We start from the raw sequence: 17527 nt of genomic DNA, 5'->3' as shown, positions 1-17527 counted from the left end.
TCCAGAGGTTTAACCCCTTTTACTCCTCAACACACTCACACAAACACACATGCATATATACACACAGGCGCCCTTGTTTTCTTTCTTTATTTTTTTTCAGACATCAGCAGCTTTTCATTCTCTGTTTCTGCGCCATTTCTGTTGTATTCACTCCTACTATCCTACATGTGTAAAGTCAAAAGTGAATCTCAAGCCTGTTTTTGGAAAACAACACTTACATGCTTTTTAATTAAAGAGACAGCCACAGAAATCCTAAGCACTCTGTGATTTAAATTTTTAACAACCATTGTATTAAAAGTACAATTTCAAACATGGATGGCTAACCTTTTTGACACCACAAACCCCATGCATGTCTTTCTGTTGTCCCCCAGCTTCCTGTAATCATTACTTATTCAGAGAAAAACCACAAACCATCCATTGAGATGTGAATTCAATGAGACATGTCTTGGTAAAATCCAGGCCACCAATTCACAAAGGTATCCCAACTCAACAGTTTGGTAATAAAAAGAAACACTAGATTCTATTGGAGGGACATGTTCTTTATCATCCCTTGGAATAAATGGTTACACATTAATTCAGCACCATGGACAGCGACCATACAGCCTTGTACACGTACCAGCTGCTTTAGTGGCATACCATTATTGTTTCAGTTCTTTTGAAAAACATATAATTTTATATATATTTAAAATTTAGTGATGAAATGAACATTATGACATAAAAACAACTAAATAAATAATCTTGTCACTTCTTCAATAAGTATTGACAGACATCGACTCAGTACCAAAGACAGCAACCAACAAGCATTACTGCATCCATGAAATACATTTTGGAAACATACATGTTTGTTAAACTCACTCATGAAAATGAACATTTTGGTGGTGCCTGTGGCCTAGTGGTTAGTTTGCGATCCCCCAAGAACAAGAGTTATTGTAATCAAAAACGGGCAGGCTGTGAGGCTGTGAATCCAACGTGTGGCTCCATATGCTGCATGTCATTCCCCACTCTATCTACTGTCCAGTCACTCTGTTAAAGACATTAAAAAACCCTAAAAAAGATCTTTAAAATGAACATTATGACAAAGACAAACATATAAAGTAAAAGAGTTATCACTTGGAAGAAATTGGCATGAATTAAATCAGCACCAAGGACAGCAACCGAACCGCATCAACTACTTAAGTGAAATACATTTTTGGTAACGTTTTTGATAAAGGGGCACATATTTACCACACGCTGTAACATTTGCTCATAAGCATGCATAGTACCAGTTTTTTATTAGTCATCATTAAGCACCTTTTCTTATCAAGACCTTAATCTAAAGCTGCTAAGCCATTACATTTCAGTTGGTCCTTAATAACCTTCCGGTACGCATTACCACAATACTGATTAAATCATATCTTAATTTAATTACAACAACTCTCTCACATAAAATCAATAAGTAGTGTCTCCATTGTCTTTGAAGGGAAACTTGATGGTCAAATAGATGTAGAAAATAGTGATTTATAACTCATAGTGAGCAATAAAATAAATGCTGAATAATTACTGGTAAAGAGCCAAAATGATGCATGTAAATAAACAATCAGTGAATTGTCATATAAACTGTTATCAACAAGACTCCAGTTAACATGCAAGTTGCACTAATGACTAATTTGAAACCATCAATAACCAGTCCTATGGTATTCTTAATAAAGCATTTTGCCGTTACACACTCGGAAACATCAGCTGTTACACCCACGGCCACGCTGCTGGTGTTACAGCCAAGCTGGGCACCATGTCGAAGGCTCTAATTAAAATCTCCAGGGGGGGAGGATGGGAGTAAAGTAAACATGTATTAGTAGTAGGACTAATAAGCAATCACAATCATGAATGCAGTTACAGACTCAAGATTTGAATTTAAAGCATTTGTCGGCTTGAAATGTGGTCAGCAGGTCACTGGATTGGAAAATCGCTGTCACTTTAATGCATGAGTGTTTCGACTAACTGGGGCAACTGCAAAAGCCACAGATATAAGAAACCAAACATGCTGACTGAAAACAGCACAGATTAATAACAGGTCAATGACCCCAGAAATCGAATGACCTTGTTTCAGGAGAGATACAAAAATAGTAACGTTTTCACTTGGCACATCTTTAAAATGCATGTATGAAATATCTTTTTAGCTTGATTTTAAGGGGCACATTTCTGAAAATATGAATTCAAAGGTATGTGCATCTCACGACACAACAAGCAGTGAGTCTGAAAAATCTGCAAAATCTTAACTGGATAAACTGATGATTATAGTAGATTTGTTACTCTCTGCGTTTAAATTTCAACAATCACCAGGAACTCCAATATCTGCAACAACGCTTATGTTAAACCTGAAGGTGTCGGCTGGGCAATAAAGTCTTTTACTTATCACAGTTGTAAATCTTTATGTATTGGCTGTTTTTAAATAAGCGATGCAGCCTCTTTACGGTTTGATGATTAAGTTGATTTGGCAGAATCTAGTTTTTCCATTGTTAAGTGTACACATTTTTTATGTGTACAAAAACAGTATTTTCTCATACTGGGTACAAATAACCTACAGGGCCTTGTCAAAACAAAAACCTTTACCTATCGGACTAAGATTGCAAGTACATTGTGAAATCAGTTGACATAATGTACTATTTTCATTTAATATAAAGCTGAAATTGCCCTTCCTAATGGTTGTATGTGCCCTGCTGGACTAACACACATACACACATCATGAATGATATATTGTCCACGCTTGGTTGACTGCTCCTCTGTTTCACTCAGGTGACTGACACTGATTGCTGCACATGCACACATGCATGGATAGCCTTAAGGCCATTACATCTGTGCACACACAATGCCATCACTCACTGGGGTCTATAGTGAACCACACAACAACTGACATCTGCTGATGAATCTGATGAATGTCCTTGTTCTTTTAGTCCAGCTGGTTTGGTAAAGAAATGTATTTTTTCCACATTTAGGAAATGGAACAGTCTTTCTGCCTCCTGCTGTTTTCTGATGCAGTTTTATGTCTTGAGGCGATGTTTTTTTGTCTCAGTGTGTCTGCTGTTCTTTTAACATAGCAAACATCCTGTTTATTGCTTCCCAGCCCACGCCTCCCCCATATTATCTTAACTGTGTGGAGTCATCAGAAGTTATTGGTTGGTGGAGAGTAGATTTTTAAGAGTTTCAGGAGAGCAGAAGGTGGAGTGATTTTTCAGAAGCAACATTTCTTTCAAAAACGTAGCTCAGCCTCCTACCTTGTCCTGAGTCACAGTCTGCAATATAGAATGACTCAGAGCCTTTTTTGACTTGTCACTATTATCACAGAGATAGATAGATAGATACATAACTACATAGATGGATACATAGATGGATATGTAGATACATACATAGATATACACATAGGTAGATACATAAATAGATAGAAGATCCATATACACATATATACATACATAGATATATACATGATAGATAGAGGCTATGTGCACGATATTTTTGGGGGCTGTAGTAACCACAGACATTTTGTTTTAATGTAAAGAAAAATACTGCTGCAATTTCACATGGACTCTGCTGTTTGGCCAATCCCAGCCTCCGTACGTCATGACGTTCGTAGACCTACGTATGCGGAACTTCAGTTGTAAACAAGAAACGGACAATCACTACGTTTACCTTCCGAGCCGATAAACGAAACCTACTTGAATCGTATTGAACGACGATTTTTAAAGGTGAGCACATATCATCCAATGCGCAGTGTTAGTCAGTTTCTTGGTATGTGTAAAATAATAGCAGGGGGTTTATTATTTATTACGTAACTACCGTCGATATCCAGACGGTGAATGCTAGCTAGCTGTAAGCTAACAGCTAGCAGCGGATACCGCTCCGTTTGTTTCAGTCAAACAGTCTCTTTACTTACATTACAGTACTACATTACATTACAGTACTACATTACATTACAGTACTACATTACTTACGTTACATTACAGTACTACATTACATTACAGTACTACATTACTTACGTTACATTACAGTACTACATTACATTACAGTACTACATTACTTACGTTACATTACAGTACTACATTACATTACAGTACTACATTACAGTACTACATTACATTACAGTACTACATTACAGTACTACATTACAGTACTACATTACATTACAGTACTACATTACAGTACTACATTACTTTAGTACAGCGACGTAGTTACTACAACTATTAAGTCGTTAGCTATCCGTATAACTTGTCGTTTTGGTGTAATATAAAGCTACAATGTCCTGATGAACAGGGTAACATAACGCTATGGTTTCAGCGTCATGTCAAAGGTTATCTCTAAATGTTAATGAAATATCTTCAACAAGTGACCAGCTAGCTGAAGTTAGTTATTATTAAATGATTCCGTAAGCTTTTTTAATGAAAACACGTTATGTGGTGAAAGTCATACAGCGAGATTACACAGGAACCATATGGATCATATATATCATATATATATATATATATATATATATATATATATATATATATATATGTATATGTGATATATATGTTGAGTTTTGTCTTTGAATTTAAATTTGAATTTGCCACTACACAATAGACAGAAAATATATAGTCCATGTATTATTAACTAAACATTTCATTTTTAAGAAATACAAATAGATTCAGTCCTTAATCCACATGTCATACAGGAAGCCTGCTGCACACTGCTACATGTCAACATGTACATGAAAAATGTACATGAAAAAACAAAAAAACTACCATCTTGTGAAATAAGATAGTTATAATGAATACAAATGCACCTTAAATAATATATGTAGATGGAAAATGTTCCTTTCCTGCATATGAAAATAGAAACCGCTGTGTACAGGCAGTTTTTCAGAGGCAGCTCTACAAATGAAACGTATAACTTTATTGTAATTAAACATAATCTATATTGATGTAAACTATATTGTCTTGCCCTAAATTTAATTTGAAAGCATAGCTATATATCTTTAAAGCGATATATTTCCCAGCCTTATGTCCAACTGTAATTTATAGTCTAAGTATGTCAGCAGGAAAGTGTCAGACATTAGTTTGTCCAAAAACTCATCAGGTACAGAAAAAATAGTTGATGGTTATACATTTTAAATAAGAGCTTTACAATAGATTATTTAGCTACAAGGTTAACTTGATCTATGCCCATGTTTATGATGAATCTATTTGGAAAACTTTTCATCCCCCATCTCTGCTGTGTATCTTTTAAAGAGACTTCACATCAGTGGCAGTTGTTGATGCAAGTGCCGGCTCTTTCCTGTAAGAAGACATATTTGGGTGTTGTTGGCCCACTGTTAAGGCCGCAGCCAAAATGTCGAGGAAACAGACACAGAAACATGTGCGAAGCAACAAAAAGAGCGATTTGGAACGCAAGAGGGACGAGCGAGCAGCAAGACAGGCCATCGCAAAGGACCGCAAGAACAGACCTCAGGATTGTGATGAGGGAGCCGAGTTTGTCAGTTTCTCCAATCAGCTCCAAGCACTTGGGCTCAGGCTGAGAGAAGTTCCTGGAGACGGGTAAGACTCAAAAAGAGATTGTAGTACACTGTCACCTTTTGTATATTCCTCTACCATGACTGGAACAACTGTCTCTTCTACAATTAAGGACTTAATGTCTTTATGGGCCAAGTTGAACTCTCCTGAGCCCACAGTCAGCAGCTTTATGGCTGCTGCTTATTAAAGACAAATATAACTAGAACCATGATTTGACATTCCACACCTTTGTTAAAAAATATACTGAACTTAAAATAACAATTCTAGCAGTATGGTTCTATTTAAGATTGGAATTTATTAAGTTCTCTTAAGCTTAATGAACTATTAAAATTTGATTTTAATCAATTAGCTATCAGTCATGTTCACTAATTTGGGGAAAGTCTTGGTGCCTTATGACAAGCCTGACAGTTGAAGCCACTGATACCTAGAAATGTGCCAACAAATGCCTACTCAAATATATGCATTAGTGGAATACAAGCCGCGGATTTTAGCAGAGTAGACCTTCCTTAATTCTTCCAAAAACGTTTACAATGACTCATTGTGTAGATTAACAAGTATCTGTCCCTTTTCTCTCGCAGGAACTGCTTATTCAGAGCTTTAGGCGACCAGTTAGAGGGTCACTCCCGGGGTCACCTGCGGCTTCGGCAAGAGACTGTCCAGTATATGATGTCCCATCGTCAAGACTTTGAACCCTTTGTGGAGGATGACGTTCCCTTTACACAGCACTGTAAGAAAATGACCCAGTGGTTGATTTTGAGGTATAAAAAATAGATTTTCTCAGATACAGATAGAGCCCTTCCTTGTTAACAATTGACTATTTGTCATTTTACTTTATGATGGATGTTTAGTGATATGAATTTCACCACAACAATGCAGTGACTCCTGGTGGCCATCGGTACTGCTTGCAATGGAGTCACTGCTGCTGTGTAATGAATGATAATTTCTCCCTTTCAGTAATTAAAGGAAGGAAAAAACTCACTGTGGTATCACTGTATGATGTGGTATCCCCTCAATGATTTTTTTTTTAAATTATTATTCTTGACTGATTTTGACAACTTGTTCAAAATTCCTTACAATTTAAATATTCATATCCTGTTTTTATAAGTAATTTAGATATGGGAAATGACAGTTAGGAGAATAACAAATTTAAGGAGGTTCACTCGATCTGCTTTGCTGCTAGTCAGAGAAGAAGTGTGTGATTACAGGTCAAGATTTTCCTCTGAGTAATGTGTTTTCATGTTTTTCTCTATCCAGTGTCCAACCTCTCTCAACCCGGTACCTTTGCTGGCAACGATGCTATTGTTGCCTTTGCTCGCAGTCAACAGGTGAAAGTGGTCATCCATCAGCTCAACACACCACTGTGGGAGGTAGGGACTGAGGCACAGGCAAAGACCTTCAAATGTTATCACATAGTCTGAGGTGCTGTTATGATGGGAAATCTAATACTGTTTTGGCACACCTTCTCATTGCAGATAAACGGCGTAGAGAAGCAGGTGTGCATAGAGCTACATATTGCTTACCGTTATGGAGATCATTACGACAGTGTGAGGCGAACTGGGGACAACTCTGAGAGTCCTGCTCAGCTCCGCATAGAGGTAAGTTAGAGTGTAAAGCATTCATTCACAGATTTGACAACTCTTTAACTTGAACAACTATTCCCATCATGTCGTCTCTTTGACCAGCTGAATGGCTGCCTTTTCTTCCAGGGATACTGTACCAGTATATCAGGGAAAGAAAAATTACCTCTCATCTCCTATAGCTGAAATCATTTAATAAATCCCTGACCTTTAGATGTCGGGAGTGGATTTAAGTATGCTTTATTGTTCGAAGCACATTATAACCCTATTTTCAGTTGTAATATATAAAGTTATTACTATTATCATTATAATTGTGGTACATCTTTTGAGGCATACGCTACTGAAATGACTCTGAAGTGTTCTTGCTTTTGCTTCCTATAGAATCTGCAGAACTCACGAGGACAGCAGCGTGAGTTCGGTGACGGTCAGAGGGACAGACAGAAAAACCCGTCTCCCACAGCCTCAGAGGAGGACAACGTGATCCTGAGCTCCATCAAGAATCGAGGAATCCAGGGTCAGATGTTACTCTTGACTCATTAGCTGCAGGAATAATACGACTGTCAGGGCAAAAGTGAAAAACTACGAACCAACTTTATGACAAACTTCATAACCATTGTGCCTTCCAAGGTTGTCTATTAAGCTAAAATTCCCTTTTGTTCCTACGAAGATTGTAGCCTGTATTAACAGGAATGATCACATAACATGTAATGTCTTTTTCATGTGTTTGTATGTCTGTCTTCATCCTCAGGTGATGAGGAGAACCTGCTACAGTTGAGCGCAGCAACAATCAATGCTGAGTGGCTTGTTGGCTCCATGCTGGGCCAGTCCTGCCAGGGTCAGTGTGACTCAGGATCCTGTGCAGCCTGCAGAGATGCAGCTCCAGACTGCAGTGAGCAAATACCGCCTGTAGAGGGCAGTAACTTACAACCACAAAAACCCAAGGTAGACCCACCCGTTACCCAGACAGTCAAGACAAATTACAGTTTCTATCACTTGTTTTGCCTCAATTCTTGAATGACAGCTGAAAATCAATCTGTAAAATTTTTCACCACATTTATTTACTTGCAAATCAGAAAGGAACAATTTAAAGTCTTTCCAACCAGTTGCAGTTCTATGATTTGATCAATTTTGAATCTATATGATTTTGTGATCATAATTGATCAATGTCTCCACTTCATCGCAATAATAACTGAATGTTTTTGTTAACTTAATTAACCTTTGTTGTGTGACCCTACAAAGGTCCCCACATAATGTATGAAAAAAAGAGTTCTTTTGCTTTACAAAAAGAAATGTGAAAATTTTTAAGGTATTGCGTGACTTAGAATAAAAGTATTTTGAAGGGCATTTTCAGTGCTCAGAACTTTAAAAGTGTCTCTTGAAATCTGCCAAAGAAATTGAGAAAAAATGTAGCTGCAATTAGAGGTGGGCGATATGGGAAAAATATCATATCACAATTTTTTTTTGCAAGATCACGATTTTTTTCATACTGTTCTTTAGACAAATTTGTAAGTTACTGACCAGTTCAACCAAACTTATTTCCCTGTATAATGTTTTTAAATGCACACAAACTGTGCTGACAAATGTAATCTATTTGAAAAACATCTTTGTAGGAGGTCTGGAGGTCTCACCCAGAATATTTTTAGCAACAGAAATGTCTTTCCCTCAATTTGATCAATATTTATGCACAATTTGAAGGTTTTCCTCACCACTTTGAAATTATGATTTAGTTATGTGTCCTTTTTTTATGTTCATCAGGAACATTTTCACGCACTGATGCATTCATTTAAAAACATGTAGACTTCAAGTTCTTGTTTTTCTGTTCTATTTAGCCCTGCAGAGTTCCTACAGCTGGAGCTTCATACAGGCTCTGCAGCCTTTGTCGTTTTTATAACATCATTTAGTTTGGTTTATATATAATCAAACATAATACAGAATGTGTTCATTCTGTTACACATGATCAAAGTAAGTTTTACTGACAGAAGAGTTTAATTCATAGAGGGGGTGGGACATTGTTGATTGACAGACAGACAGTCACCATGGTTACTCACTCTCACCTGCCTGCTGCTTTGTAACGTCGTTTAGCCTAATCCCTGTAGGTTCTGTTATCACAACAGGTGAGCTTCAGGTGGAGAAGCTTGATAAGTAACTTTTAAAAACTGAGAGAGAGCAGAAAACACTGACAGCAACATTTTAAATACCGGGGTTATATCTCCCCTCACTGTCTGTCTTAGCGCCGCCCTGTCTGTCTCTGACTGTTAACGTCTCTCCAGCTCGTATAACGGTTTCCTGTGTCGCTATCTGAGATGTAATCTTAACTGTGCACACTATACAGATAAGTTAACTGTTGCTCACGCCGTGTTGGTTTAGAAAAATATCAAAACAGTTGCATATAACCAGAATGGAGTTGTTTTTGCGGACTTTACTCTTAAATTTTGTTTTCACTGCTGCAGAGCAGACAGGGGGGAGACGTGTCTGTGTTGGAGCATAAACTGCAGCATGCTAGAATAAACACATTAGCCCGGTTCTATGATATCTCTGCTTTGGCAGATCGTCAGCATGTTAAAATCCTTCACGATCTAAGATCGTTATATCGCCCACCACTAGTTGCAATCAAAGGCTTTCTGTTATTTTAGATTTCACATCAACGTGTTCTGTTCTCATAACTGACCAGTCTTCATATGAAGTGAAATCTCTGTTTCTCAGGTTTCTAACAAGCAGAGGAAAGAGCAGCAGCGGCAAGAAAAGAAGAAGCGTCAGGAGGAGAGGCATCGGCAGAAGTTTCTCCAGAGTAAAGAGGGTCAGGACCAGAACCAGAACCTGCCGGATGCTGTTACTTTAGTACCAGCTCTCAACACTCTCAGTATATAAACTGGAGCATGGCCAAAATAACCTTCTGCTACTCTAGCTACCGGTGGCTGACGCTGTCCACAAAGTTTTGCACATAGAATTGATTCAGTCACAGTAGATGACTTTTCCTGAAGATGACCCTATAGTTCTTTGCAAATGGTATAACAGTGCCTGCAAACTTGTGTGTGAGTGTGTGTGTGTGTGTGTGAGGTGTGTGAAAGTTGTAAAAGGGAGAGAGCATGACATTCAGTGTTTTTGTGGGATCTCGATTGAGCTCAGTCCCCGGTTGACGTTGGTTTCAAGTAGAAACTCCTCCCATCTGGTTTACCCACCACATTACTTTTCTACGCAGGACAACCGGCTTTCCATGATAATCATGCAGATACTCTCAAGCTGCTGGGCTTTTTTTTTTTCATTTGCCACAGAGCGAGTTAGCGTTCATTCAGATGTTCAGATCACTCCGTTGTTTCGATCTGACCAAGAACAAAGTGGTGGAAGAGCGGCAGATGAATGGTTGTTATGCACACTGTGTACAAAATGTGGCAATAAATAATATTAATAATACATTGACCTATTTTCTGTTCTTGTTTGACCTAGAGGGTTTTTAAGTTAGAGGTTAGAAGTTAATTTGAGTAAATTATCAGACATTTTCATCGTGTTGACTTGTAGAATATAATACTCTTCTCAATAAATTCCACTCGGAGTATAAAGCAAGTTCGTCATACACATGACAGAACAGACAATATTTTAGCAAAAGGGCAGAGGTTTCTTACAAAACAACATGTTGTGTAACTCCATTGATGTGTTCCAGTGAAATGATTTAAATAAACAACAGTTCCAGTAAATAATGGATGAAATAAAAGCGCTTGGAGTCCGCCAACCAATCAAAAATCTGTACTGCTAAAAAACACCAAAAGTACTTTAGTTGAAGTTCTACCACCAATCAGGGACTTTTATGTGGTTTTTAATTAACATCCCTGAAACATAATTAAGGCCCTGTCCCTGTGGTGGAAACCCAGTGGGCTCCCCTGAAGGTTCTTAGTCCCACACGGTTGTTGACACGATGCAAATACTTCTAGTCGTGCATTTCTATCTAAAACTGGATTCATTACACTTTAAAGTTTCTTTAGGCAGCTTCCCTTCATAAGAGCCGCTGCCTTGTACGTGCACTCACTATCAGAATATGAACTCTGTGAAACTGTTACTTTAGATAAAGCCTGTGGTAGTCTGTGTTCATATAATATAATAATCTTTTAGTGGGATAAAATTTGAAAGATTTAACACTTTACATATTTTACAACACAAGAACAAAGAATGTCTGTCTAGCTTTTATTACCAGTTAACGTGTGATAGAATATTTGACTGGCAGTTTCTTAGAGATGTGTAATTATTAAGCCAAGGTAGATGAATGACAGAAAGCCCAACCGCTGGAAACACTACGCTTATATCCACTTACACTATTCCTCTGGTTCAGATAGTTGAACTGAAACATTTTCTAACAGGTGATTAGGCCTCCAACTCTTGGCATGTTGATATTTTTGACATTGTTTTTTAGATGTTTTCTGACTTACATTTTAGGTTTTAACGTGTCATACTTTAGCCCTGTGCCATTACTGCAGGTGGGGATACTTTCAGGTATCTGTTGACTAGAAGCTGCCCGTTTATCACATCAAGTGGGATTGCAATTTGAATATACTTTTCATTTTTATCAATAAACAAGCCGGCTGCATGACGGTAGAGTAGACAGAGCTCTTGTAAAATATGAACTGAGCAGAAAAGGAAAGTCACTGTGGCAGGGGAGAACAGATTTGCCATCATAAACGGAATCCTTACAATAAGGTACAAATAGCAGCTGTGTGGAAATTAGAAATTTAACATTTCACTCCTGCCAATAGGATGAAAAATAATTATGATAGTTTCTAGAAAGAGAAAAGAGTAACTATTTGTTCTAACATTACACTTTTACATAACATTTACATTTTATGAAAGCTGTTTGTGACGCAATGAGATGTTATGCCTTTGTGAGACACAAACTCATGGGGCGGCTGAGATGGTAGAGTCAGCCGTCTCTTAACCGGAAGGTTAGGGTTCGATCCCCAGCTCCTGCAGCAACATGTCTGATGTGTCCTTGTGCAAGACACTTAACCCCGAAATTGCCCCCTCTGCTTCGTTAGCAGTGTATGCATGTGTTTAAATGGGATTGGTTACTTCTGATGGTCACTTGACACAGCAACCTCTGCCATCAGTGTGTGAATGTGTAATGGTGACCTGCAGGGTAAAAGCAAGTAGTCAGAAGAGTATATAAGTCATTACTTCATTCTTTAGATGAACACAAACAAGATTTGTTAAAAATGTTTATTTTATTACATCATATAAAATGGTATGAACGGGAGTCAAAGCAGAGCACAGAGAAACTATTTTGTTGTGACAGACTTGACCAAATATCTACACCCATGTCTGAATAGTGGTGTGTGTTGGTACGTCGCCTGAGAGTGAAACATACATGCTGGTGAATTCAGCCTTAAGAGGGACTAGTAACTTTTACTGGATTCATGGAATAATCTTCATGCAAATGCTACAGGTAGCTCAAGAAGGAAACCAGTAAGTTCAGGTACATGGTGTTCATTTTTACATACAAAAGTTAACATTGGTCTGGTCATACCAGACTCATGTTCGGCTGCAAAGATGTTTTATTGCATATAAATTGTACTTTTATTTGTAGGAGGATCAACAATTTATATCCTGTTGCAAATCATACATATTCTCAATTTAAACATGTATACTGTCAAAAGGTATGGCTGCATTAAACCATATTCCACTTCTGTTTTTACAGTGGGATTCTAGATGTCAAGTCTGGTCATGTGTGTTGTCACTGAGGTTTCTAGGAAGCTCATTCTGAATGTCAAAGTTACTTGATGATACAGTTCAACATGAAATCTCCTCCATACAGGTAACCTGCTCCCCTTGGGTTGTGTCTTAATCCAGGCAGACTTTTGGAAACAAGAGGACATTAATGAGCTTCAAAGTTCATCTGTTTGTGTTTGGGTGTCATTTGAGAGTGAAAGCCGGGGGCTCTAGAAGTCCTGTCGGATGTTCTCCTTGTTCTCGTCCCCCTGCTGCTGTCTGAGTGTTGATATTTCGTTCTCCAGATGGATGATGGCTCGCTCGATCTCGTAGTTCTTACTGACCAGGGACACCCAGCTGTTATGGGGAAACACACAGATGTTTTAGAGGAAAGTTTAACCTACATTTTACCCCATGCACGTTAAACTCTTCAAAGAACATACTTGGACTCCAGCTCTCGCAGTTTGGCTCCTCCTGCCAACTGATCATTCTTACGCTGCCAGTTCAAATCTTGTATTTGCTTCCTGCAAAACAAAACAAAAAATTCTTATAAGCTTATAAATCTTATTTCATAACACTTATATGACACAAATGTTCCTGTGATTGTCACCTGAATTTCTGTAGTTCCTTCTGAGCCATTTCAATCATGAAGGCCAAGTTACTGAAGAGGAAAAATAGGACAAAATGTTAAGCAGAGATTTCTTATCAAGCAGTGACTTGACTGTGAGAGACATGCTGCTGTCACATACTCGTTGTAGACTTTCCATGCGTTGGTGCCGTACTGCGACATGAGCTCCAGATTCTCAATGCGCACCGCCTGGTGCTCCAGCTGGGCCATCGAATTGTTTACACACTCCTGCCACGCTGTGATGTCGTTCTTCTGTCCTGCTGAAGGTGCTGGCAACTCGTATCTACACATGAAATTTAAAAAATTAAATGTAGCCACACAGAAAAAACAGCACACATGAATAACAGTTATCCAAAATATCAGTCAATTATTTTTAATCGACCATAATAAGGAAATGCAATCTTTAGGCTAAAATACGGTCAGCAGCATGTTGATCAGGAGTAATTGTGCATGACTGGATGTTGCTGTGTATGTATTAGCAGCCTAAAGAGACACATGTAAAGTCCCTCGTGCAGTGTTTATGTTTTACCTCTTCATGCTCAGGAGATCCATCGGCTGCCGAGCCGCCAGCCGCTCAAATTCATTCCTCATTATTTCTGTCTGAAGGGTGACAAGATGTAAGAAATGCTGTTACGTCTGTCTCTCTGTGTGAAGCAGGAAAGACATTTTATAAAGTCGGAGGCGTTTGTCACCTCAAAAGTAGAGAAGTCAGGTGTGGTAAGGTAGCTCAAGTAGTTCTTAGTCGGTCGATATCTTCTGGTCTCTTCCTCCACCAACGCTGCAGCCTGAGGGGGAACAAATAAAGACCATATCTTTTTCCACCCGAAAAAACACTGCAGCTTTCGAGACATTCACCTTTCTAATGTTGAAGCTCTGACATCAGAAAGCAGCTCCTTCAAAAAGGCACAGATTCAAATACTCTTTACTGAGCGCTCCATTGGCTACTTTCATTGAGATATTTAATGCATTGAGATGTCAATTTAAGAAGTCAGGTGTGAGACAAGCCATTAACCTTGGGGTGGCAGTAGCTCAGTCTCTAGGGACTTCTGTTGGGAAACGGAGGGTAGCTGATTCAAGTCCCAATTCAGACCATAATATGGAAGTTGGTTTGGTAGCTGGAGGGGTGCCAGGCCACCTCCCGAGCACTGCCGCAAAAACCCCAGCTGCTCTGGTGCGCTCCCTGCGTAGCAGCCCCACCCAGACATCTCCCCACAAAAGCCTGTCCACAGGTCCTGTTTGTGCATATGTGTGTGAGAAGCATGTCTCTAAATAACAGAGTGTACGGCTATAACAATTTACTCTTAAATGCTAATAAATGACGACAAATTGACCATAGAATAATGCAAATACAACTGCAGATTGTAAAGGAAAACAAATGACAAGAAAAGCCCTCGCTTTTTTAGTCCTTCATTATAAATATTATTGTATTTTCCCGTACTGTTTTGAATATGCCCTTGTGCTTTCTTACACGAAACAAAAAAAATAAACGCAACACTTTTCAGGTACACCTGTGCAATAATCATGCTGTTTAATCAGCATCTTGATATGCCACACCTGTCAGGTGGATGGATTATCTCTGCAAAGGAGAAGTGCTCACTAACAGAGATTCAAACTCATTTGTAAACAGAGGACTAGTTCTTGTATGTATGTACATGGTAAAAGTGATTAATATACCATAACATGTTCAGTGCATGTTAAATGAAAATGCAAATAAATGTCTTAGTAATGTAAAGGAGGACAAACTACAAGAAAAGCCCAAAGTCTTTGACTGTATTATTAATGTAATCTAAATGTTTATTTTTCTTTACATGTCCTTTCTATATATAATTATGATACTGTTTGCCTAAGTTTTCTTGACCAATTAAAAGACACGCCTAAGACATTCCTGCTTATAAAGACACACAAATAAATCACATTTATTTACTCATTTATCCACACGCAGACCAAACACCTACTCAGGAAGTTAACGTCAGAAGATAATCTCAAACACAGGAGTTACCCAGCGTTGGCTAATTTATTGAACATGGCAAATATTAACACCGCTAATTAACCTCATAAATGTATTTTTGCTGATTGTTGAAGTCTCGTAAAAAGTAACTAAAATATAAAGAGTGTGCCTTGTGCATCTAGGTTAAAGCATGGTTAGCTAACATGCTGCGGTTAGCAACCTCCAGGTGTAACACAAATAAATGTCCGTTTACTCACCGCTTCTCTGACACCTGCTGCATCGTATCCTTGGTCAAAATATGGCAACGCATCGACAAACACTTCTCCAGCTACCGACGCCGTTCCGGCCATTTTTAGTCAGTCTATATTATAACAGAGTTTGAAGTATTGTTTTGTCTCTCCAAGCTAAAGGGACTCCACCGCTAACCAACACTCCCGATTTCCGGTGTAGACTTTCAAAACAAAAGCATACAATGACCGTGAGTTTATGTTTGTTGACATCTAGTGTAGTGGAATGTAACTGCAGTTTGATGAAGCCAAGCTCCAAGGACAGATGTTAAACTGATAACCTATACCTGGACATTTTAATTCTGGAAAGTGTTTGATTAACTTTTGATTTTTTTATTGATGAATACACATAAAAACAAAACGTTTACATTTCAGCTTAATTGATTTAGCAGAATCCACAAACATGATGTAGCACTATCACCTTTAAAGGTTTTATGTTTCAGTACAGTACAGTTCTACAAGATTAGCCACGGTTATATTCTAAGCCTACAGATATATTATCTGTGCACGTAGCTGTTTACGCCATGATATTAAGGTTTGAAAAGAGGACAGTTATATAAGCCCCACCTGCCCACAATTGTTTCAACAGTGGAGGAAATTCTCATAAAATCCCCTGGGTTTAAAGGTATTTTGGATGTGGACTGCTTATGTGCAAGAACCAGTTTAAATTCAAAATTGACCTCAGGTAAAAGAAAACAGAACTGATATGTAAGAGCCTATGTCACTTAGTGATGCAAGAATGAGCTTTAAGTGCAGTGTCCTTGTCTCTCGAACACCCTCTTCTCCATACGTTCTTGAAGAAGTACATGAAACATGAACCTACCTACCTATTTTGGACAGTATTATTTTCCAAGGCAACTCTCAAATATGCATTAAAACCCTCCATTTATGTCTAGTGTGGGGGAACCCAAGAGGGAACAACTCCTTGACATTTTGTAGAGTGACGGCAACATTAAAGACTATTTGCATACCCTTCAGATCTAATGCACCTTACCACACCATTGTTGACTCAGCAAAGAACTAGAGCACTATGGTATCATTAAGCACAAGGCCAACACTATAGGGTACCATTAAGGACAAGCTCTCCTTATTTACCAGTCAGCTTTCATCATGCTAATTCACATTGGTCTGGTTTTCCCCCAACTGTCTGTTGAAATCGTCCCAGCTGTTTGACTTTTTTCATTCTTTTTCTAGTTCTAATATAATAACAGCTTATAAAAGTTTTTACATTTGAACTACAAATCTATATAGCTCATGACCAGTTATTTTTACTGAGAAAAATAAGCCAACTGAGCTAATTACACTTACATTCTCTCCCTGGCCCTTCTTTGTCCTATTTGAGGAGGGATGGAAAAATTGCATCTTCAATGTGTGATGTGATTATAAAAATCAATACATCACACATTATGTTACAAAATATACAACAAATCTAAAAAAATTGCATATGGACATAGTTGAACAGTGTTTACATTGAATATACACTGGTAGGTATGCCTGATTCATTACTAAATCACAGGTGGTTCATTATCAATTTTGCAATAAAAGTGTGCAATATTAACCTTAAAAACAAATAACAGTGTAATTATATAATGTGAAAAATATGTGTGCAATAACCTCAGGTGCAATAAGAGATAATAAGAGCAATAAGAAAACTTATTTATATTTTAATTTCAATGTACAGATTTCCCCTTGTTATTTTTTTTGTATTATATCTTTGCTTTAATACAGTGTATAACTTCTGTGCAGTTTATTTTAAATCACTTAGCTGTTACTACAACTTATTTATTTTTACTTTTACTTTTTTTGTACTTTTCTACTCTTTTTTTTCCTTACAATGCTATTCTATTTTATATATAATTTTAACTTTTTTTTGTAGA

General features: G+C 37.9%; 2 protein-coding genes across 2 annotated transcripts; one reads left to right on the top strand and one right to left on the bottom strand.

The window, feature by feature from the left end:
- Positions 1 to 3570: 3570 nt before the first annotated feature.
- Positions 3571 to 10507, top strand: otud3 (OTU deubiquitinase 3). Its single transcript, XM_020635296.3, has 8 exons — positions 3571 to 3719; positions 5238 to 5543; positions 6098 to 6246; positions 6774 to 6886; positions 6992 to 7114; positions 7478 to 7610; positions 7845 to 8038; positions 9800 to 10507. Exons 2-8 carry the CDS (start codon positions 5338 to 5340, stop codon positions 9962 to 9964), a joined length of 1083 nt encoding a protein of 360 aa, XP_020490952.1. The 5' UTR covers positions 3571 to 3719; positions 5238 to 5337; the 3' UTR covers positions 9965 to 10507.
- A 1777-nt stretch (positions 10508 to 12284) lies between these two features.
- On the bottom strand, positions 12285 to 15819 carry bcas2 (BCAS2 pre-mRNA processing factor). Its single transcript, XM_020635365.3, has 7 exons — positions 15621 to 15819; positions 14108 to 14200; positions 13945 to 14015; positions 13537 to 13698; positions 13398 to 13448; positions 13231 to 13311; positions 12285 to 13144 (listed from the first exon to the last, which is right to left on the bottom strand). The coding sequence occupies exons 1-7, from the start codon at positions 15711 to 15713 to the stop codon at positions 13018 to 13020; spliced, it is 678 nt and encodes a 225-aa protein (XP_020491021.1). The 5' UTR covers positions 15714 to 15819; the 3' UTR covers positions 12285 to 13017.
- Positions 15820 to 17527: the final 1708 nt, after the last annotated feature.

This window comes from Labrus bergylta, chromosome 12 (genome assembly GCF_963930695.1).
Source record: "Labrus bergylta chromosome 12, fLabBer1.1, whole genome shotgun sequence".
Lineage (NCBI taxonomy): Eukaryota > Metazoa > Chordata > Actinopteri > Labriformes > Labridae > Labrus > Labrus bergylta.
This window is presented reverse-complemented; position numbering and strand designations above follow the sequence as displayed.

Excerpts from the sequence above, each read along its gene's own strand:
- bcas2 (XM_020635365.3), bottom strand. The coding sequence starts at position 15,713 with ATGGCCGGAACGGCGTCGGTAGCTGGAGAAGTGTTTGTCGATGCGTTG. Across the intron at positions 14,016-14,107 it reads CTGACTTCTCTACTTTTGAG|ACAGAAATAATGAGGAATGA; the intron begins GTGACAAACGCC and ends GTCACCCTTCAG. Across the intron at positions 13,449-13,536 it reads GCATGGAAAGTCTACAACGA|TAACTTGGCCTTCATGATTG; the intron begins GTATGTGACAGC and ends TTTCCTCTTCAG.
- otud3 (XM_020635296.3), top strand. The coding sequence starts at position 5,338 with ATGTCGAGGAAACAGACACAGAAACATGTGCGAAGCAACAAAAAGAGC. Across the intron at positions 5,544-6,097 it reads AGAGAAGTTCCTGGAGACGG|GAACTGCTTATTCAGAGCTT; the intron begins GTAAGACTCAAA and ends TTTCTCTCGCAG. Across the intron at positions 7,115-7,477 it reads CTGCTCAGCTCCGCATAGAG|AATCTGCAGAACTCACGAGG; the intron begins GTAAGTTAGAGT and ends TGCTTCCTATAG.